General features: G+C 38.9%; 1 protein-coding gene across 2 annotated transcripts in view; it reads left to right on the top strand.

The window, feature by feature from the left end:
• The window catches only part of MED13L (mediator complex subunit 13L), a 203300-nt gene that overhangs the window by 155171 nt on the left and 24655 nt on the right, over positions 1-23474 (top strand). For both annotated transcript variants that reach the window (XM_056326727.1, XM_056326726.1), the window contains exons 10-20: positions 3149-3877; positions 5104-5326; positions 6310-6415; positions 6832-6956; positions 8338-8437; positions 11850-12070; positions 15238-15443; positions 17788-18734; positions 19432-19611; positions 21278-21501; positions 22107-22299. In XM_056326727.1, the coding sequence (XP_056182702.1) occupies positions 3149-3877; positions 5104-5326; positions 6310-6415; positions 6832-6956; positions 8338-8437; positions 11850-12070; positions 15238-15443; positions 17788-18734; positions 19432-19611; positions 21278-21501; positions 22107-22299 (3254 nt within the window). The remainder of the gene's footprint in view (positions 1-3148; positions 3878-5103; positions 5327-6309; positions 6416-6831; positions 6957-8337; positions 8438-11849; positions 12071-15237; positions 15444-17787; positions 18735-19431; positions 19612-21277; positions 21502-22106; positions 22300-23474) is intronic.

Genomic DNA, 23474 nt, shown 5'->3' on the forward strand with positions numbered 1-23474 from the left:
GAAAAAATGATCCTAGACTAGAGAATGGGGGCCAGAATCACTCAAACATTTCTCGTTCATAATGAGCTCATCCTTCAGGCTTTTCAGAGATGTGAGCTTTAAAGTTCAGAGTGGCAAGACTCATGATGAAGAGGGGCAGAAGCTGCCTAAGTTTCCAAACATCCTGATTGAGGAATAGTGCAACTGTCCCTGTTTGGAGGAAGAGGGCAAATATTCCTAAGAATCTCTCTACTCCTTGTATCTCCAGTCGATCTGCCGTGACTCATTGGACACCAAAAAACACCCGAGAATATAAAACCTTTACAGCATGTTCATCCACTGTCAACTGGTTAAAAAGAAATCAGAGTTCACTTTACACAAACACTTTTAAGAGTTTATTAAATTATCTGTCATTGACATATGCTTAAAGTTCCAGTACTGCTCACTCAGGAAAGGCAAACTAGGCACCACCAGTTCTGCTTAACCATTCTTAAAACTGTCAGAGAGATGTTACAATGCTAGAAAAAAACCAGTTTCTAGTGAAATATGCTGTGAAACTGCTTCTCCTGAGATTTTTAATTCCTAAGGTCATTATCTACGTACAGGTTTGATAAAGGGTTTTTATGACCTAAAGAAGTTATTCCTTAAGTATGTACAGATGTAAATGTCATTTGTATGATCAAACTGAAATGCTGATCATGTTATACTAATCGCTTTGGGTTTGGCTTTTTTTTTTTTTCTGTCATCATCCACCCCAGTGCCCGCCCACCCTGCAAGTGGTCTTTGCCAAAATAACAGTCTATGCAACAGCCAGTGATGTGGCTAAAATAATGCCCTGCTTTTTGTCTGAGCTGTTTTTCCTTTTTCTTCTTTATTTTTCTTTTATCAGTCAGGCAAATTGGAGAATAATGCTGTCATTAATAATAGTAAAATGAATATATTGTCTAACCAAACTCTTAAATGTGTTACCTGCCACCGCAGTCTCTGCAGAGCTTTCTGTATAGATTTGGCTGTACAGGGAAATCGAGGAATGTAGGGTTCTCACAGTCTCTGAAGGGTTGTTGATTAGAAATTTCCATTGTCCAGAATTGAATGAAGCAAAATTGTGTCCTTGTACCTTTTCTGTTTGACTTCTTGTGAAGCCAGTTCTTTGTGTATTTAGAAGAGATGAAGGGATGCAGAGGAATTGTGCGTCATATGGGGGGCAGAGTCTTCAACCTGGAGAGTGTGCTGTGAAAGTGTTGCTCCTCTGCAGCTCTTTACCCTTCGTTATATGTTCCTTGTATGTGTATACTCAAGAATACGGGACAGATACATGTTTTGTCAGGATACCAGGTGTTTCCTATGGAAAACTGCTGTCCAGCTTCGCCTGGGACATCATCAGTAAACGATGGAAACCTGATTCTATGGATAAGTTCAGCTGCATCTGCAAATTCAGTCTTTTCATGCCTCCAGTGGTAACTACCTCAGCCTGGAATTAGTAAACACAGCAACTGGGAAATTAAAACATTATCCTTGAAATGAAGGCAGTACCTGATTTCAAAGAGCAATAAATGTTTTTGCTGTAGCTGCAGCAATTGGATGGCTGCTGTCATATAGATACTGGTTTAGTCATTACTGTGCCCATTCTATGTATTGTATAAATGAGCGTATAAATGTCAAGATAAGATCTTAAATATGGAGTCTTAAAGAATTGTCTGGTACTCGGCATGAAATTCAATCCTCCATAGACTGAACTTTGTGTGTTGAAAAACAGAATGTGTAAAATAATTTTCTGCGGTCAGTTAAAATACGGTGAATGATGGAGAATTAAGTCAATGAAATGTTACAAGAACATGCTTAAGGCAAATCTTCAGTTACTAGGGCATTAGCTCCCCATTATGGGTGATTGCAGCTAAAGACCATCTGCTGTAGCAGAGAATTTGCAACATGTTCTGATAACAGCAAAGCCCACAGAAAGCCTGGATGATACCACACAGCGTGGATGGTTACAGGGAAAAGATGTAGCAAGTACACAAAGTTGTAGTTGTACCATTTGACAGCCACTGCGTACTGTAAAACTTGGATGTTTTCATAGCTAGGTCATAAAAAGCAGAACTGGTAGGTCTCTTGTGATAACATACTTTATCTTTGTAAGTAAAAAGCATATTACATGTTTTGAAATGTTTTGCTGTCCTAGATATTTTTTGTTCATAAACAAAGAAAAGGACAGAGTGACTTATTTTGAAATGACTATTTAACTTTAAACAGGTGTAAATATTAAGCACAATACATCTTTCAATTTCTGCTTAGCTTAAAAAAACCAAACAGCTAAACAAAAAGCCCCAAAAAACAAGGGCCAATAAAAATATGGACAGAGTTAGATGTCCCTGTTGTAACACCCTTGGGGACCATCAGCTATATGATGAAAATACTTTTTAGCAGTACCTGAAATACTGAAATTCAGTCCTGTGCTTCCTGGTCTCAAAGATACTGGATACAAATTGGAAAAAAACATATTAAAATATAAAGCTAGTGATAAGTTTGTATATTATTGCATTTTTTTTGTTTTGAATATTTTAACATATTTATTAATGCTTTCTTCATCAGTCAGTAGTTGCTTTTTTCTTTTTTATTTTTGTTTTGTTTTGTTTTGGGGCTAGAGTTGTACTTATTTTTCCTTACCTGATAAGGAGGAGGCAACTGCTGTGAAAGCATTCTGCCTTTCATTTTATCTGTGAACTTAACTAAAACAGTTCTGATCTGTATCTTTGGTAACAGATGCTCAAGAGCGTGTGAGAGTAGTGGTGTAGTTCCACAGCAGTCGTTTTATTTGAAAGGCTATCTTTCTTTAGGGTAATGAAACAACAGCAGCCTGGGTTTTTTTGTTATATTACCTTCCATCTGAGCAGTACTAAGCTTTTATAAACATTAAATCTTTCCTTTGAATGCTGTTTTCTGGAGACAGTCTTTTTCCATTTTATCGGGTAGAGAAACTGCAGCCAAGTTGGCTTGAACAACCTAGTCCAGATCCATGTGACCATTTCAGAATCTGTTAAATGATGAGGAATAGGCATAAGATTTCTTAATGCTGTTCTTTGGGTGTGGTGGGTTTTTTGGGTTTTTTTCCCCCATTTGATCAGATAACTGTGTAAACCATGCAGTGACTTGTTTCTGCCTCTGCTTTCAGGCACAAGGTTTTCAAACAGCGTTGTGCTGCTGGCTCCAGCCGTCCCCCAACGATAAATCAGCCAGGATTCAGCGTGGGAACATCATCATCTTCATCATTGCCACCTCCCGCCTCTTCAAAGCACAAAACAACAGAGAGACAGGAAAAAGGAGATAAACTGCAAAAGAGGCCTATGATGCCATTTCACCATCGGCCCTCTGTGACTGAAGAGCTATGCATGGAGCAGGACACATCAGGGCAGAAACTGGGATTAGCAGGAATGGAGCCCTCTTTAGAAGTCCCTAATTCCAGAAAATATGAGAAGGCGCTATCTATACCTGCTAGAAACCCGAGCAAGCAAATGAATATGAATCCTATGGATTCACCCCATTCCCCTACTTCCCCTCTGCCTCCCACACTTAGCCCGCAGCCCAGAGGCCAGGAAGCAGAGAATCTGGACGCGCCTTCCGTACCTGTAAACCCAGCACTCTACGGCAGTGGGCTGGAGCTTCAGCCCTTGCCCAGCTTAGATGATAGGACAGTCCTTGTTGGACAGAGGTTACCTCTGATGGCAGAGGTCAGTGAGACAGCATTATACTGTGGGATAATTCAGAACAATGAGTCACTAGATATGTGGAGGACCTATAGTGTCCCATCTAGTGACGATCCAGAGTTCAGGCCACCAGATCTTCCGTGTGAAAGATACGATGCCAAGATGGAAATAAACTCTGACAGCACTGCACTGAAAAGGTAAGAGTGCAAACTGATCTGAGTGGGGACTTCATTAAATTTTAAGCGTGACCAACCTCTATTTACAGTTGAAACTGGAACAAGTAGGAGGCTTCACTGTAGCATCAAAATTATATACATTGGAGATAATGTTAAATGCTTAAATAGAAATGTGCTATTTTTTTCATATCTGGCTTTATAGAGCTGTTAAATCTTTTCGTAGCATGTATCACAGTAATTTGGGCAAATGTATGAGTTTTATTAAGCTTATGTCTTTTGATCATTTAAAAAAAAGAAAAGCTGTGTTTAGTTACGCAACCTTCTGACTACATAAATGCTTGGCTTTGAGTGAAATTCTGTTTATGACACTAAGAGGCACTGCACTGTGCTTTGTCCATTTGTGTGGGTTTAAAATTACACTGTACTGTGCTTTCTGCAAGTAGGAGCTGACACTATATTATGGAAAAACACTGCTTTTTTTATAAACCTACTATCAGATCTTTGAAACCGATAGGAGCTTTACTATTAACTTCAGTCTCTGTAGGATTGAAACTGAAAACCCTGACAGTTTTTCTGGTCTGCACACAGAAAAGGGCATACGCTAATCCCTTGTAAATGTTACTTTAGAAAAATTAGGGTTAACGTGCAGCGTCTTCCTTAGTAAAGAATATGAACTACCTAAACGTTAAGGATTTTTCAGCTCTGTCTTTTTATTTTTTTTTAAACAGATTTTCTTTTATGCAAAGATAGTTAGTTAATTATTTTTAAATTTAGCATAAGAATTTGAATTCATTTTATCCTGGCCTAAAAATTACTTTTGCATTCTGACAATGCACAGAAAAGCTGTACTGAAGAGAGTAATGAATGAAAATGTGTAAGCTAAAATTAATTGAGGAAGAATTTTTGAGTTATAACAACAATGATTTTGGTAATTACAATGAAGTTTGCTAGGTTGAAAAGGTTATGTGTACTTCAAAGTGTTCTGAATTATCCAGTGACAAGATTCTTTATTCATTGTCCCAATGTAGTTCTTAATACAGTAAGATGTTTAATATTAAATGTAGGCAAATGCATCCTTTAATTGAGGAAATAAATATTCCTGCTAGATCGAGGAGGATAGAGTGAGGCATGGGCTGTATTTGTGTGTGACAGCTACAAATCTTGAGAGCTGTTACTTTTCTTTACTGTAAAAGGTATGTTTTTGTTTTGTTTCACGATGGCTTTGCTTTTTTTATTTTTACTTTCAGGCTCTTAGCACAACCTAATAAACGGTTTAAAATTTTGGAAGAGCAGAAACCAGTGCAGACACTGAACTATCTTGACCCCTTGCCTCTAATACAACAACCTGGAGAAGGCTGGGGAGATGCTAGTGATCCTTACACTTTTGAAGATGGTGACATAAAGTACAGCTTCACTGGCAATAAAAAATGCAAACTGGGGACTGAGAAAGATCCTTTGAAAAAGAACAAGGTAACATGTAAATCCAGAGTCTTTATCACTGACATTCCTGTTGGACTTCAAGTATGTAGCACAGTATTTGCTCTACAGCTTTCAGGGAGACAGAAAGCCTATTCCACAGATCAAAATTGGAGGGAGATGTATTTCTTTCCTGCACTGGCTCACAGGAAAAATCTTCATTTCACTGCGGTATTTCTGAACCGGTAGTTGCTGTCATCCCTCTGAACCTGTTTGTATATGAAAACACTTCTGTGGCAAGGAATGCCTCCTATTTATATATATTCAACTTGACCAGCAGCAAGTTCCAGATTTAAGCTAAGAAATAAAGTATTTTGAGCCTTTTAGTCACTTGTAGAGATGAAAGAATTTGCTGGGCTTTTTTTTTTTTTTTGTTTCCTTGCTTGCTTCAGCTTGATATATCACCTCGCTGCAAAACTTAGATCTCTCCAGCCCAAGTTTATTTTAGTTCCCTTGGGCAAAATTAATGTAGCCTTCTGCTGAGAGGATTTGTGGCAGGGGCTCTGTATTGATTTGAGCATTTCCTTAGAAGGTGCTCTTCCATATGTGACAGAAAACAATTTAATCACCACTCTTTGGTCACCTGCCCTGCATGCATGATACTTCTCATGTACCTTATCCATTACGCAGCTGTTTTTATTGTGTGACTACTCACTTATTTGTTCTTGTGCAGGTAGCACCATGCTTAAAATCATAGATGATGTGTTTTCTGGAGAAATTGAGGTGGCAATTATCTGTACTGGCTATCAAAGTGAACTGATATATACATAATCCTTTGTAAATTATACATAATGTTTCTGATTTTCCTGTTATGTAGATAAACAGCAGACACCTGTGTTTTTTCCCTTCTTAAATCTTTGTTTTACTTCTCAAAGCATTTAACCCAGAGCCCTGAGTTTGGCTTAACAGAGGAAAACAATTGTTATTAGGTAGCTTAAATTAATATCCGTTAAAAACTCTTGGATTTTTTTGTATAGTCAGAAGATGGAATTGGTACCAAGGAAATACCGACAACAGGTCATTCTACACCAGTTCCTGACGGAAAAGATGCCATGTCTATTTTCAGTTCTGGTCCTAAGACTGGTGAGTGAAAGCTCTTTAATTTGCCCTGCAAAGCAAAACCACTCAAAGCTATACAATAAAATCTGAAAGGAGAAAATCACATACTGAACATTTTACTGTAAGGTGACAGCTATAGACAGCTCCTGAGATGGAAAGAACTTGATTCTGCTTGTCCTTTTTATAATAACATAATTACTACATTTGTTTTAGAATATTCAAGTTGAGCATTAGGTACCCTTGATTCTTTCCTGATTGACCTTCGGTGCTTGCTTAGAACTTGACTGCAAGGTTATTTCTAGACTACATCATAGAAAAAGGGCCTCAGTGATTCTTGTTTCTCCCCTGTTGAGAGTGAGAAATAAAACTGAAAAAATGCAATTTTGTGTTTTTTAACTTTGCTTTTTTTTTTCCTGTGTTTTTCCTTTTCTTTTTGATAGATACCCGGCAAGACAATGCTGCAGGCCGAGTAGGCTCTGGTAGCCTGACACAAGTAACAGATCTGGCTCCATCTCTTCATGATCTAGATAATATCTTTGATAATTCAGATGAAGATGAGCTTGGTGTAAGTCTTTGTAGGACTGAGTGTTCTGTAGACTTAAATCTTTGCCAAGAAAGAGGAGGAGGAGGATGGAATCCTAGTGGTGAGTGATTCTCCCTAATAGATAGGAGAGGCAGTTTCCAAGTAGGCAGGCTTGGATTTTACTGGGAAGAACTGCTAGCAAAGAGAGGTATCCTTTCAGAAGATTGATCAAAGAGAGAAATCGTCACTGTGTATAATTCAGGAATATCAGGAGATCGTTCAGGTAACATCAAAGCTTGTGTTATCTGGCAGTTGTTCGGTCATGAGGGGCACCTGTGTACAACTAAGTCACTGACTCAGTCATTGCATAGACAGGCTATAAGAATACTTCCGTGGGTAAAAAAATTCATTACATCTAGTTTTGTGTCCTCAGTTTTTGTCTCAGTATTTTGTGTTTATTTGAAAGTTAAGGAAGAGATCCTAGTTTCATTAACTGGTGATTTCTTGGTTTACCTTGTCTGAGAAACTGCCCAAATTAAAATAAATTCAACCTTACTGAATTTCAGTAATTCTCAGAAACATGTTTCTTTCTATTCCTACAAGCAGTTTATTTTAGTGCAAAGAGGAAGAATTGCTGAATATTAGGAAGAGCAGATTTACATCAGTTATCAGGAAAAATAAGACACAAGGAAAGGCAAAGATTTAAATAATTAATATTTTTAAGCTTAATCTAGTATAGCCATAATGATCCTGAACTGGCTGATAGGAGATAATAGGATTTGAAAGTCTGATGTCTGGTTCTTGGCAGTACTTTTCAAGTACACCAGTTTATATACCACTTCTGCCAGTTCTGTGGTTCCACGCAAACTACACTTAAGATGTTGCAGTTAATGTGTAAATCTACTACAGGACTGTTCTGTCAAAATAAAAATCCCAACCTTTTTCTCTCGTTGGCCTGGACAGACCTAATATTCTTCCTGTTTTAAAACTTGCATGTGTTGAGCTGTCGCCTGTGGTAGTCCGCTTATGGCATTCCTACTCTGTGTCATATTCTCATTATTGTCTTAGAGTAGTCCAAATGTGGAAGCAAGTAGAGTAGTCACAATAATTTCAAGCTTGGTGTTTGTGATAACATTTTCAATATAATTTGTGTGTATAGAGATATATATGTTTATATGTACGTATCTGGGGTGGGGTATAGACAGGCAAAAATACCTCAGAGACTTTGTTCTCTTTTGTTTTAGTGTTGGAAGAGACAAGAAAGAACCCAGGCTCCTTGGAGGGAGTGTATGGGAGAGTAGAAAAGTACACTTATTTCGTTCTTGTGAAATCTCATTCAGAGAGTTTTAGAATTTTTAATAGCTTGTGAGTTCTAGTATTTTGTATAATTTTTTAATATGGTATGTGATTCTTCTGCTTTAAGGCTGTATCACCAGCTCTTCGGTCATCAAAAATGCCCGCAGTAGGGTCTGAGGAACGCCCTGTAGGGAAGGATGGTAGAACAGCAGTACCTTACCCACCAAGTAAGTAACGACAACTGATTACTGCTTCGCTGACAGTTAAAATCCATACTGCCTTTTCGTAGGAGGCTTCTAATGTCACTTTTTCAGGACTAAGAGGTAGTGTGCTCATTTTGTTTGGTAATTAACAGGTGCCAATATCGAAAGAGGATAAGCAGTTTTTAATGAAAACAGTGGATGGTAATATAGACATATTTTTAATGTGCCTGCTGAGTTTTGAGATGCTCTTCCTTTGACATTATTGTCTTAGATTGGAAGTATGGGAGGGTTTTGTTACAAATCTTCATTTAGAAGCTATCCCCTCTATTCTCAATTCAGTATTTAATCTCAGTCACATCATTGTCATATCCCTCTTTAATTATAAATCATTCTTCTTTTTAAAGAATTTGAAGAGTTTAAAGCTGTGATGTATCAATTGACCATTATAGTGCAACCTGTCTTGGAAGAAAATTGCGTTTGGCATTCAACAAATTCAGACTAAAATCACCTTTATGATGTAATCTAGATGTGGACATGCATGAATAAAACCAAAGAACTAGGTTCTAACTGAAGACACATTGTAGACCCTTTACAGATAGATGGTTATGGTAGAAATTAAGCTTGTGCAGGCACTACACATGTACGAGGAAGGGTATAGGAGTGCAGGGAACTTAGAAATTACATTTAGTACTGGAAATGTTTGAAACACATGTTAAAACAACAGGGCTTTTTTGTACTGACTTGCCAACAGAAGTTGCCAGCAACTATTGGGATAGAGAACTTGTACTTTCTGAGGTGTTTGGGCTTTCTTGCATTCCTTGCACCTGAAAGGTGGTTGTAGTGAGGTGTTGCAGCAATAGGACGAAATGGCCTCAAGTTACACCAGGGGAGGTTTAGATTGGGTATTAGGAAAAATTTCTTCACCTTCTTCAAAGGGTTGTCAAGCATTGGAACAGGCTGCCCAGGGAGAGGTGGTGGAGTCCCCATCCCTGAAGGTATTTAAAAGATGTGTAGATGTGGCACCTGGGGACATGGTTTAGTGGTAGCCTTGGCACTGCTGGGTTAGCAGTTGGACTAGATGATCTCAGAGATCTTTTCCAACCTAAATGATTCTGTGATTCTGTTTATATAGGTGGCATTTCTTTTGACATGAAAGAGAAATGTGTATATGTACATGTGAGCAGAAAGGTGAGAATTTTTGGTATAACACCAACCAACCAAATTACGAATTACAAATTACTTAGTGGTGAGGAGGAAGAATGTTTGATTTTTGTGGCCGCTATAAGCAGAAATCAAATCTCTCTACAAATCATCCTTTAATGCCTTCTCATTAACTTCAGCTGGTAATGAGAACAAATTGAGGAGAAGAAAAAAAACAGTCTGAAGGAGATGAGTCAGAGCTTTATGGACCCATAAAAGCTGTGCTGATTTACTCAAATGTAGAAGTCTGAAGTATACAGAGATTGGATTTTGACAGGTTTAGTTGATCCATAGCTTTTTAAAATATGCAAAGCTTTTTCAAGCATGACACACATGAAAATGAATAATGATAGTTAGCCTGTTGCTGTAGGGTTGGGGGATTTTTTGTAATTAAACTTTTTTATGAATCTGCACTGCAGAATTTTGCTAACTGGAGTGAGCTTGAGTGTGAGAAAATGATCTACTATAGAGCTGTACGAAATAAGTTAAATAGAAACACTTCTGTTTTGTAGCTGTCCCCTTGACGCCAGCTGTTGAGGCATAACAGTACCTGCAGGGAACTGAAATGCCTTGTACATCATCATAAATTCCTACTGACCGCATTTCATTTTAACCTTCCTTCCTGTCCCCCTTTCTCCAGTTTCTAAAGTGCACTTCTCTTTGTTGAAAAACGGAGGCAGTGGCTAATCCAGCTGACATCCTGAAGATTATATTTCATACTAGCATTGGGTTGAAAACAGTTTTTTCCATTCTACTGAACCTGTTTTCAACATTAATTTATTCTGTATCAGGACAAGAGTAAGCCCTTACAAATTCAGAGGCTAAGGTAGGGGGCAGAGAAAGAACTGAGTGGGAATAATTCATAGCCCATTATTTTACTGCTCCGGGTTGTGAAAGAATTTGGGTTGAGTTTTGACTGTTATTACCAGCAGAACTCCATTTTGAGAGGACTTCACCTATTTGAGTTGTTTCACTTTGTCTAAAGAAATAAATAGACTGGCTGTCTCATCTCTGCACAATTCTGTTAAGGCAGACAGGAGATACAGCTTGAGGTTGCAGCATCCTACAAAAATGTACTGTTAGTGTGTGTATTTGTATACTAAATACAATTTTAATTCCATCACTTATTTCTTTTTCAATTAGTTTTTGAGACTAGTACTATGTTTCACCCATTTGGAGTTCCACAATGCAGTGTTTACCAGTCCGAAATTCATCTGTATTTATTTATGAGTTTTCCATAATCTTCAGGCTGCAAACATTATTGAGTACAAGTATGTCCTCATGTCCTATCAACTTGGGTTGGATGTATGTGTAGGAATGGAGATGGAATTAGGCATTTAGTCTGTCAGAAAAAGTATTTAAGAAGAGAAACCTAATTCAAGTCAGGAAAAGATAGCATATATTCTGAATTTTAAGCAAAATAAATATGGAAGCTGGTACCTGGAAGGAAAGAGAATGTAGCTGGGTGGAAATGCAAGACTGTTTTGATTTTTATTTGACTACATTACACTTCATAAAGCATTTCTTTTGGGTTTTTTTGTATGTTTGTTTTGGTTAAAGAAGAAAAATATATGATGGATGATTATATTACATTCATTTACTGAGAAGTAATTTAGGAATTTTTCTGGCTTAATGGCTAATGATGCGAAATTATAATTTTATGGCTTCCTCTGACATTTGTCACTTTTGGATGTCTGGCAGCCTGATTCTTAAGCAAAATTTCCTATGTTTGTGTTAGCAACAGTAGCCTGTCTTCTCTTCAGGAGTTACGTCGCTATGGACCAAATGAGACTACAATGACTCTGTGTCAGTGGAAAAAATGCAGCCAAGTGCACAGTAATTCCAAAAGCCTCCTGTTTTAGGGCTTCCTATCAGCTCTAAAAAAGTGAAGGAACTACTCTGTATCTCCTTAGGAACAGCTGCTGGGGTGAACTTTGCATTAATGTTGATTGATCTCTTCTATTATGTAATATTTTGTTGTTAAAATTGTACATAGAATTTGGGCACCTACCAGTTTGTTGTTTCTGCTGAACAATAAACTTGCAAAATATCCCCAGGAATTAACTTTTTGTCCAGATTTATACTGGTGTCAGAACTCTAGTAAGTCTGTAGAATCTGTGCTAGGTTTTAACTGATGAAATAAGAGCTCATGTTGAGTCAGTCACGTCTGTTTTATTGGATTTCCTTGAGAATTTGTAGTTTAATGATTAACAGTGCATTATTTCATCACATTTAGCTGTGGCAGATCTCCAAAGGATGTTCCCAACACCACCTTCTTTAGAACAACACCCTGCCTTCTCCCCGGTAATGAGTTATAAAGATGGAATAAGTTCAGAGACTGTGACTGCCTTGGGAATGATGGAAAGTCCTATGGTCAACATGGTTCCAACACAGCTTGCTGAGTTTAAAATGGAGGTGGAAGATGGATTAGGTAGCCCTAAACCTGAAGAAATTAAGGTAACATGCCGAAGATGCGGTATTTTTATTACCTCCTCTATGTATGATTTGATTTTTATAAACAAGTCACATGTAGTGTGTGAAAAGGACTACTTTAACAAATATGAACTGGATCCATATAAAGTACCTTACCAGTCTTTAGCTGGGAAAAAAATTTTCTCTAGTAAAAAGAGGTTTTTAATTGTTTCCTTTATTTTAACTGTAGGTATTTTTCTTCTCGTAATTTTATGTTTGTAATGTTTTTGGGTGTTCTCAGGAAACTAACAATATTGTATGTGAAATGAGCCCTATGCCTAACAGAAAGAATGTGCATATATGAAAAAATATCATACTTGTGACTAAATAGCTGTTAAATGATTTATTTCTTCAGATAATTTCTCTGTAGCCCTTTTATGTATAGCCACTCCTTGCTGCCAGTCTCTGGGGATGCAGCTGGGATAAAATCGTGCATGTAGAAAGGCTGCCTTTTTCTCTCTGAAATGTTGCCTTTTTTGGTTAGGGTTGAAAATCTCTGAGAAAGCCCAGGGGTTGAACTTGCTCTGTTTCTTCTTCAGCTGATGTTACTTCACAAGTTTTAAGGCCAGATGGGACCATTCTTATCTGACTTTCTGTATAACACAGGTCAGGTAATGTCACATAGTTACTCCTATATTGAGTCCTGTAGTGTATCTGAGTAAAAAACTATTTTAAAATGGGGACTCTGCTGCTGGGTACTAGTACTCACCTCCCCAACTTTACATACCAAGATGTATCCATTTTTCCATAGCATCACATGAAAGGGCTTAACATAAGCACCTAGTGTACATTGATTTGTATTTCATCGTTCCATCTTTAGCACAGGTTAAGAGTTAGGATAACCTCATTCTGCCTGCTTGTGTCTACTCTGCATTACTTAACTTTTTGGGCCAATTTTTGTCACTTTTGTCAGAAGTTATCGTTATCATATTTTCATGCATATAGCATGAGGGAGTGTTTTATTTAAAAATGCACAATTCCTTGTAGAAATAATCACCTTGTTCTGCAGCAAGCTCATTTGTATGCAGGTAATAAAAAGGGAGATACGTACTATAACTCTGTCGTCCTGGTAGTTCCCAGCCCTTGATTTTATAGACTAATTCTTCTCCTGCAAGCCCACCCTGTCCCTAATCTGCCACAGCCTGTTCCTTGTCTTTCAGCAGCCATTTTTCTCCCCGACACCACCTCCTTCCTGCTCATTTGGTGTTCCTGTCAGTGCTGGAATTAACTGAAGGCTTATTTTTAAGCATCTGCATTGCTGAGAGAGCTATACAAGGAAAGATACAGCACTTGCAGTTGCATGGACAAGAAGTGGCTATATATCAATATGAGAATACTGACATATAAATTTATCTTAGTATAAATGATTTAGCTATGAATAAGTAAATTTTCCTGCATGGCAGTAACAGTATTCCTTAGGCAGACTGAAAGTAAAGCACAGGCAAGCCGCAGGGTGACTTTCTCTGTAAGAGCATTCGGTTTTGCCCCTGGGAGGGGAGGAAGTAAGACAGCTTGTTGCATTCAGGGGTTGTGTCTCCCTGTTATGATAAAGTGTGTCTAGTCAGTCGGAGTTACCACTCACAGGGCTGCATGCTAAGCTGACACCTGTGAAGGGGCTGAGCTGGCAGAGAGCTTTTATAGACAATTCTGTTGAGAGAGACTTTGCAAAAGTGTAAGGGAGTTAGTTGTCAGTGTGCCCCTGTGAAGACAGTGAACCGCCTGGAAAGCTGGGCGGATCTAGCAAGTCTGCCTTGTTATTGCAAGATCTCTTCTTCCTTCTTCCCCAACTTACAACTTGAGGGCATGATGAGAAAAAGATTCTTTTTAGAGGCTTTGCTGAGGTACACCTGTCCGTTTGCCTTATGCAGTTTATGTATCTACCACTTTTTATACCATTATAGAAGTTTGAAGTAAGTTTTCTTAGAAGGTTTGTAAGACTTTGCTTTGCCACAGACCTTGGTGGGGGGGGGTTTCTTCTGTTTGTGCAGTAAACGATTTGCCTAAGACTAGGATAAGTTGGGTCTGTAAAGAAGATCTGGATTGGAATTTGTTGAGCTGAAAGTTTTTGAGTGGGAGCAGATTTTAGGGCGTCATTGATACTTTAATATTTTAATCTCCCTCACAACCATTTTAGGAGTATTAAAATACATATTTCAATTCTGCCTGATAACATTTCCAACAGCACGGTTTAGTTGCTTTTAAGTGTCACACCTGCTCATACACACCAGTGGGGGAAACAAGCACCTAAACCCATCGCTAATCATTTTGAGAACATGTAAGTAGATTTCTTGTGCTGAGTATTCAGCTGCTGAAGATAGTAATCCACACATTTCTCATTTCTCAATGCTTTACAAGGTGCAAGGGAAAAATGCAAAGATCTAATGAGATGTTAAATACTGAAATTCTGAGAGAGATTACTGTTACTATTTTAATAATGGCTTTTACTTTGCAGTAGTGCCTCAAAAGGACTAGCTCTTTTCTTCTGAAAGAAACTTGGAATAGCCCTAGAAACTCTGGCTGAAGTTCTTGTCGTCATTCTCTGCAAACAAACGGCAGTCAATGAAAGTCCAGTTTGACTGGTCTTCATTTATATTTATATTGAATATTATGTTTACTAGATTGTTTATATATTTATACTTAATGATATGTTTATACTTAATATTTGGCATGTGTAAAGTGTCCATTGCTATTACTTGTATTATATTATTCCCCAACATGGTGGTTATTCAGAGAGGCTGACTTAAAGCACCTAAGGTTTCTTCACACTGTGACTCAGCCTCTCTCTCTATTGTCAGTAGAGAAGCCTGGCAAAGATCAGTCTTTTTAAGTGCCTAAATTAGGTGCTTAAAGTTAGGCAGTGTGACAATTTCATGGTACAGTACTCGCTTTTCAAACATAGCTTGTCTAAAATGAGGGTAATCTAATGGTGAGATCTACTGACATGGAAGTTGTATAGCATCTCAGTATAACAAGGAGCCTCAGCTGAGTTTCCTTGATGGAACTGCTCTTGAATATTTTGTAGAATGAATAAATGTACCCAGTATTGGAAAAAATGCAGTTGTAGAGGGTTCAAACAGTACAATTAATGAAAATAAATATCTAAAGAGCAACCTTACCGTATTGTTGTAAGCAATGTCACTTGGATGTTACAGGATTTTTCGTACGTGCACAAGGTTCCATCATTTCAACCTTTTGTGGGCTCCTCTGTGTTCGCTCCACTGAAGATACTACCAAGTCAGTGCCTCCTACCTCTGAAGATACCCGATGCCTGCATTTTCAGGCCTTCTTGGGCTGTTCCTCCTAAAATTGAACAACTTCCTTTGCCACCTGCAGCCACTTTCATTAGAGATGGCTACAAGTAAGTACAGTCTTGTAGGAAACTAGTTGGTCATATCTATACCTGAAATGGCTCATTAATTAAAGTGTTTGTATGTATTATCAGTGCTTTTTACTACATACCAGAACCATAAAGTAACCTGCAAATGTATTTTAAACCTTTTAAATATGTCACTGTTTCAGATCAAAAAAGTTCTGATAGTTGGAACACTGGAATTTCAAACAGCTTTAGGAAATTGGTGGTGTTACAGTATGTGTCCACTGCACTCTTTGTGCTTTCAAAAGAAGAGGAACATGTGGTACTTAAATGAACTACAGTTTCTGATACAGGAAAATACTGCGATTCAAACATAAAACAGAAGTATTACGGAATAAAATCAACGCACTTAACCTCTCACATCTCTGTCCTTCCATTTCAGTGTCCAGTTCTCCAGCCTACCGTTATGCTTCCCTCTTGTTTGTATGTGTGTATTTAGTTTGAGCTTCAGCCTGATCATTCCTGGTCCTGACGATACCAGTCTGTCATCTGAGGGCTTTTAAAATTTTAGTGGGCCTGTGGCAGCGCTCTTCTCACGTTAGCTCTTCTGAGTTCTTGTGGTTTAACCTGAATGGGTCACTTCTGGAGCTGCTGTCCTCCCTTTTCTAAATACTAAAAGAAAAGATGCCGAGTATGAGAATGCTGTGACCTGTAAGCAAACACTGCTATTAAATTTAAAAGCTTGTATTTCTTACTCAGTTCTCAGAAATTAACAGTGTTTGTGGAAGAAATTCATTGCTGGAGATTTTGAAAGCTGTCACAAATTTGCACCATTAAATTAATAAAACCTCTTAAAAGCATAGTAATAGTACAAAGGTCTCCTGCTGCACTGCATTCATTTCTAGAGGAAGTAGCCTGTATCTTTAAATCAGTCTGTAAATCCTTTAAATCAGTCCTTTTTCAGCTCCAAAGGATCCTTCAGTGTTCTCAAAAGAATTGCAGAAAAGAAATTGTAAACCCTTCATAGTGCCTAGGGAGCAATTTAATTCTCAGGTTTTTTCATAATAGTAACTGATTCACCAGGCCTGAGCTGGTTATTAATTTCAGGTATTTGTTGGGGGAAAAAAAACCCTTTCATTTTCAATATAATCCAATTAGAGTGAAGATTATTACTGCAGGCTTCCGACAGAGTGGTGATTGCCAATCAAGTTTTCTAGGTCACCTTTTCTTATTAGTCTGAGGCATTCAGTATGCTTCAGATTCAGAACTCCTTCAGACCTTTGTTCATTTTTTTTTCCACTCTTCCTTTGAGATGGACATACATCAGTTCAAGGTAATAAAATGATTCTAAGGAATAAGGTCCTCACTGTTTTTCTTTTCAAGTCACTAATGATATGTGAGCATTAAAATAGTACTCCTTTTAAATTACACAAAATAAACCCTGTTTCCCCTCCTTTATTAAGAAACGTAATGAGTTCTTACACTTTTTTCTTGCCATAATATGTGATGAACATATTTCAAGAAAAGTGAGCAGCTTTTTAACGACTTGGAAAGAGTTAAGTAAAAATCTTATTCTTTTGATTGGCCTGTGTTACCTGTTTCTCGATATGAGTCATTCTAAAGAGAAGATAGAACTCGTGGTAACGTACAAACTGTTCTTTGGTCACATGAATTTGGCAGAAAATGAAAAAACAGAGTAATAAAAACCAGTCGTGACAGGAGATGACCCAAAAACATGATTCTTGGCTGTACTGGACTAAGAGTTTGTAATGCAGTGTTTCATATTGTGCTGTGGACTGCATAATCCTAAATGAGCACATGCATTTGTAGTATCTGATATACTGTTACCAGCTGCATACCCCCATGAGGCAATATTGTATATAACTGCCACATGCATCACTTCCGACAGCTATTCAAAGTGGTGATTTCTAAAATAAGGTAAGATTTTTATGCCTCTGAAATATTATTTTCATTCCCACTAATGTGTATCTCTTTACAGAGGAATTGTTTAAAACAACAATTCTTCCTCTTTTTCCCTAAGAGAGTTGAAAATATCCTAAAATCCTAACTTGGTATCTAGAGATTCTTCTCTAGAGCGTTTGTGTTTTAGGCCACAGGAATAATCTTTAAGAGGGCTAAGTGCTTGAGATGATAGCTTTTTATTATAACGATAAGAAACAACAGCGCTGATGAAGAGAATTGCAATTTCAATGAAAGACATGAGTAGAAGGTTACGAGCAGAACGCATGTTCTTTCTTGAGTACAGTTACAATGAATCCTTTCAGTTTTCACCATCTCCTTGTATTTAAAAACAAGTTTTGACGAAATCGGTCTTCACAGCTGACCAGTTTGTGATGGCATTTGACTCTCTTTTTCATTTTTCTCACAGCAATGTGCCTAGTGTTGGGAGTTTGGCTGACCAAGACTATCTTCAGATGAATACTCCTCAGATGAATACACCAGTGACGCTAAATAGTGCTGCTCCGGCCAGCAACAGCGGAGCAGGAGTTCTGCCGTCACCAGCAACTCCCCGCTTCTCTGTCCCTACCCCACGCACACCCAGGACCCCAAGGACTCCTAGAGGTGGGGGTACTGCGAGCGGTCAAGGATCTGTAAAATATGACAGCACAGATCAAGGTTCACCTGCTTCTACGCCTTCCACAACACGACCGCTTAATTCCGTGGAGCCAGCCACCGTTCAGCCCATCCCAGAAGCCCACAGCCTGTACGTCACCTTGATTCTTTCAGACTCGGTGTTGAACATCTTCAAAGACCGTAACTTTGACAGTTGTTGCATATGCGCCTGTAATATGAATATTAAAGGTGCAGATGTCGGCTTATACATCCCAGATTCATCTAATGAGGATCAGTACCGTTGCACTTGTGGCTTTAGCGCTATCATGAACCGCAAATTAGGTTACAACGCCGGGCTCTTCATTGAGGATGAGCTGGATATTTTTGGCAAGACCTCAGACATTGGCCAAGCTGCAGAAAGACGACTGATGATATGTCAAAGCAACTTGATCTCTCAGATGGGAGAGGGAGCTAGAAGGACCCAGGAACCTCCCATGAGCCTCCTTCTCCTCCTCCAGAATCAGCACACACAGCCTTTCACATCTCTGAGCTGCCTGGATTATATGTCCTCCAATAATCGTCAGACGCTCCCATGCATGAACTGGAGTTATGACAGATTGCAGGCAGACAGCAACGACTCCTGGATAGAATGCTTCAATGCCCTGGAGCAAGGCAGGCAGTATGTGGACAACCCCACCGGTGGAAAAGTGGATGAAGCCCTAGTAAGAAGTGCCACTGTCCACTCTTGGCCTCACAGCAATGGTATGGGTCAGAACAGGTTCTGGTTTTTTCTTTGATTTTTCTGTGACCTCTGTAAATTTGTTTGAAATTCAGCAATCGTGAGCTGCTTAATCTTTATGTGGGAAATGTTATGCATAAAAATATTCTAGAAATAATGTAGATTTCTGATTAATGAAAGATTTCTGATTTCAAATGTATTTTAAAATACATTTAAAGTACCAATAATCCAGTTGTCCTTAGACTTTGTGATCTATAATTGTGAAAATCCATGGAGATTCACAAATCTGATGCAAAACAAATTCAGGTATTGAGGGCAAGGCAGAATTATGGCCCCTTGTTTTTTTGGAGAAGGGTATAAGCAATCAGTAGAAAAGAAATGTGCTGTATGAAAGTGTCGCAAAGAAAAAAAAAGTGATTTTATAATCAAATATTACCTATATTACATGTTTATATGTTGAAGATGCTTTGACTTCTTATGAACTGAGCTGGACAACAACAGTGAAACGTATGTGAAAAGGACTATGATGACAGCTGTGTTTCAGCAGTGTTTTCATAAAGTACCACATTCAATGCCATTAAGCTGATTAGAGCTGTAGAAATTTCATGGGCATTGTGAAGAGCAATGCAAAAGAACAATACACAAAGAAATGTTGTCACCTCAAAAATAATCCTTCCTGTTCCTCACTGAAAATGATTGATGCCCTTTTGTCATTTGCAGTATTGGATATCAGCATGCTCTCCTCCCAGGACGTGGTGCGCATGCTGCTGTCGCTGCAGCCCTTTCTGCAGGATGCCATCCAGAAGAAGCGAACAGGAAGGACTTGGGAGAACATCCAGCATGTGCAGGGACCACTCACCTGGCAGCAATTCCATAAGATGGCAGGGCGAGGAACCTATGGTACATATATTGCAGTATATGCCAACAGTTAAAATGAAAGCAGTTTTCTAGAAATGTGCACTTTCTTCTGGAAATACATTGGAACAAATGGGTGCTTCATATGGCTGGGGGGCTGTCTGCTCCTCACATGGTTTTAAAATGCTTTAAAAGGCATTTGAAGCACGTATGAATGCCATAGTGCAGGTTTCATCCTTCCAGATTGATGAATATTTAAGGAGTGCAGAAACGCCGGGTGAGGCTGAGACTCCCTGTCTGAGGCTGGCTTTTGGCTTGTACTGAAGCTGGCTGGTACGTAAATAACGCACAGAGGAAGCTGCTAAAACTGAACCAAATCCTAATGGGAAGGGGCTTCCTGAGCTGGTACCAATGCACCGTGGGTATGCCTCCTCCACAGAGAGGCTTCTTGTTCTAAGGTTTCCCATAGTCTTAATAAGAAGTTTAAATTTAAGTATGTCCTGACTGTGACACTTCTAGAAAACACAAATTAACAAACAGATTTTGTGTGTGCCTATTTGCATAATAAGGAGTGGCATTTAAATATGTATTTCTCACCTGCAGTTTATTGCAGTCTTAACTGACGCAGTCTTGTTTAGTGGGTTTTTCTCTACAGTTCCATCCAGTTTTGCTTTATTTTCTTGCTGTTGGTATTTAATATATTGCTGTTTTCCTTACGGGCTGGGACAACTTGTGGTAACCACAGTTCCTGTCTAAAGCTATTGTGCTTCCCGAGAAGTACTTCTCATCTAATAATTTCTACAGCATTTGTAACTTCTAAAGAGTTAGGGTTTGCCAGTTGTTATCAGAGAATAAAACTGAAATTGCCATATAGTAAGTAGCAGAGCCTTTGATATAGATTCAGTAATTTTTACTGAACGTTAACTTTATTAAAAAGTTGGATTCTGTTCTGCAGAAACTACTTGCTATGTTTTCAATTGATTTTTTCCTACAATATTTCTGCTAATGAGTCTGGGAGATAGCATGCTACGTGGGGCGGCAGTCCGCCCAGCTGCGAGAGGAGGTGCTCCAGAGCACTCGCTCTGGAGAGGAGCAGGGGGCAACTTTTAGAATTATGGTAACTTTGCTTAGTATTGTATACCTGGGAATAAGTTTGCCCGACCATTTGACTTAGTAATTTTACACAACCAGGTGGAGGTAGATGAGGAACTATAAAATCAAATTTTATGTATTCATGTTATTACTTCTGATTGAACAGGAACTCCTGAGAAGTGGTTATGGTTATGACAAAGTAAAACCATGAGATGAAGCCTTGGGAAGGGCAATACGCGTATTTACAGTATACTGAAAGATGTTTTATTGCAGCTTTCTAGGGAAGTTTAAATGGTGCTTGGATCAGCTCCCTCTCCTTTGGCTGACTGTACTTTGATTATATGACATTTCTTAAGTACAATATAAATCTTTCTTCTCCTTTATTAAATACCTTTTTCCAAAGAAAAAGGGTGTGGGAGAACATGGTTTATCAGGCATGATACAGCCTCGATACAGGTTTCCACTCTTATGGTCAAACTTCTAGGAGACTCAGCATGGCAAGGGATTAGCGATTTCCAAAATTCCTGTAAAATAACCCACTTCCTGGTACATCAGAGAACCCACTGCAGTTAAACCAGTTATTTTAACACTTTTTTCTTTCTTTTTTTTCTTTTTGAAGGCTCTGAGGAATCTCCTGAGCCTCTTCCAATCCCGACTTTACTAGTGGGTTATGACAAGGACTTCCTGACAATCTCTCCGTTCTCCTTGCCGTTCTGGGAGAGGCTGTTGCTAGACCCATATGGAGGCCATCGGGATGTCGCCTATATCGTGGTGTGTCCAGAAAATGAGGCCTTGCTCGATGGAGCCAAAACTTTCTTCAGGGACTTGAGTGCTGTATACGAGGTTGGAAAGAGGAACCATGCTGAATTATTTCTTCTTAAGTGTCATTTCTGCTGTACTGCATGTTCATTGGGAGAAAGCCATGGGTTTTAAAGTAGTGATTATCTGAATAGGGATTTCTTGCATTTTGAGGACTTTCTGCACTTCCAGAGTCCAAGAATACCATCCAATTGATACACTGTGATTCTCTGTGCATATTGGGGTATCAGTTGCCATCTGCTTTTTCCAGTACGCGTTCTCTCATTTTACAGAGGATGTAACACTAGTATTAATACAGTTGCAACTGAACACATGAAGGCCCAACCAAACCTAAAGAGCAAGGAGCAGGTTAAAGAAACTGTTGCTTTCTTGTAATTGCTAGGCTGGAGACAAAGCCCTTTCCTTTTTCAGTGTGCACATTGTGTACTCCTGAATACCTAAGAATACTTTGTGACCTTCGTTTTGCTGTAAGTGCAATTCAAGGCAACAGATAAATGTAGCCTTTTGGTTTTATATTTATTAAGTCGCCAGATGTGTGCTGGTAATAAGGGTTTACGCTACAAACCAGTCTGCATAACTTATTCAGGTGCTTGGCATTTAGTTACAAGCATTTCTTCTTTCCTCACCAGATGTGTAGACTTGGCCAGCACAAACCAATCTGCAAAGTGTTACGTGATGGGATTATGCGGGTGGGAAAGACTGTGGCACAAAAACTGACGGATGAGCTCGTGAGCGAATGGTTTAACCAGCCCTGGGGCACTGAGGAGTGCGACAATCATTCCAGACTCAAACTTTACGCGCAAGTTTGCCGGCATCACCTAGGTAAGTCTGCCATGGCGCTGGTAAGGCTCTTCTGCTTTCTGTAGGCATTTTAGAGATTATTTGCAGTAGGTGGACACAGGGCTGTTTCTTACAGTACAGATTATGATCTGTTTAACAATAAGAAAGGCTTTATCTTAATTTCTTAACCCTTCTGTGTTAAATTGCCTACTTGAGAAAGTTTTGTTGTCTGGTGATCATGTCAGAGATTCAAAAGCTGATTCTTAATTTTTTATAAAAGTCAGTTTGGTCTACAATGTTTGTATGTCTGAAAGATGTTCCACACAAGACTGAATGTATAAATTGATCTGGTTTATGTGCTACTGATCTGTAACATCACACCAGCGTGACGGCAAAGTGCATGGTGCCTGGAAGTGGAACGGTTATTTATTTAAGAGGCAAGTTCACTAAAATTCGCAAAGGAAGAACGAGTTAACACAGGTGACAAAGAGGAAGTAACAGTATTCTTGATGCCTGGGGCTTCAATCTACAGGGTGTGGATACTTGGAACCACATTATCCTGAAGGCATGGTCTCCTCTGCACCTCATGTAGGCTGACTTCCATCCTGAAACAGTGACACATTGTAAAAGATTAGTCTTTTTGTTTCATTTTGGTTTTGTTACGGCAGTCTGCTGTATTTGTTCCTTTATAACAGAATGTCAGATGTGCTGGTTTCATGGAGGAGTGTAGAAACTGAGAGTATGGAAGAATATAGAGTGTGCTGGGGTAGTATCAGAAGACTGGTCCTGGCTGAGCCTGGCTGAGTCCTTGGACTCGGATATCCAACATGGCTGTCCCCAGATTTCATCTGGGGAGAGACATGGTTCTGCCATCCCAGAATGGATCCAGAGGCAACATAACACGCATTGTATATGTGACTGAGAAACAGGATCTTAGCACAAGGCACAGGCCCATCCAAGAGGTCACTGGAAATACATTTGTTGAGACAGCACTGGTGAGCATGACAGACCATGATCACAGAACAGCAGCCATGTAAATGGTCCATGCTTGAGCTGAAATATGCAACCTATTTTTTTGTTTAAAAATAGTCAGGAACTTTTAAGTGGTTTCTTGAAAAGTGCTTACTCCTTTTGCTCCGAAAAAGGCGTGACAATTTGTCTGCTTACTTTGAGGAGTGGTGATCTGGTTTTGGAAAAAAAGCTTAAGCAAACATATC

This window comes from Falco biarmicus, chromosome 1 (assembly GCF_023638135.1).
Source record: "Falco biarmicus isolate bFalBia1 chromosome 1, bFalBia1.pri, whole genome shotgun sequence".
Classification (NCBI taxonomy): Eukaryota; Metazoa; Chordata; class Aves; order Falconiformes; family Falconidae; genus Falco; species Falco biarmicus.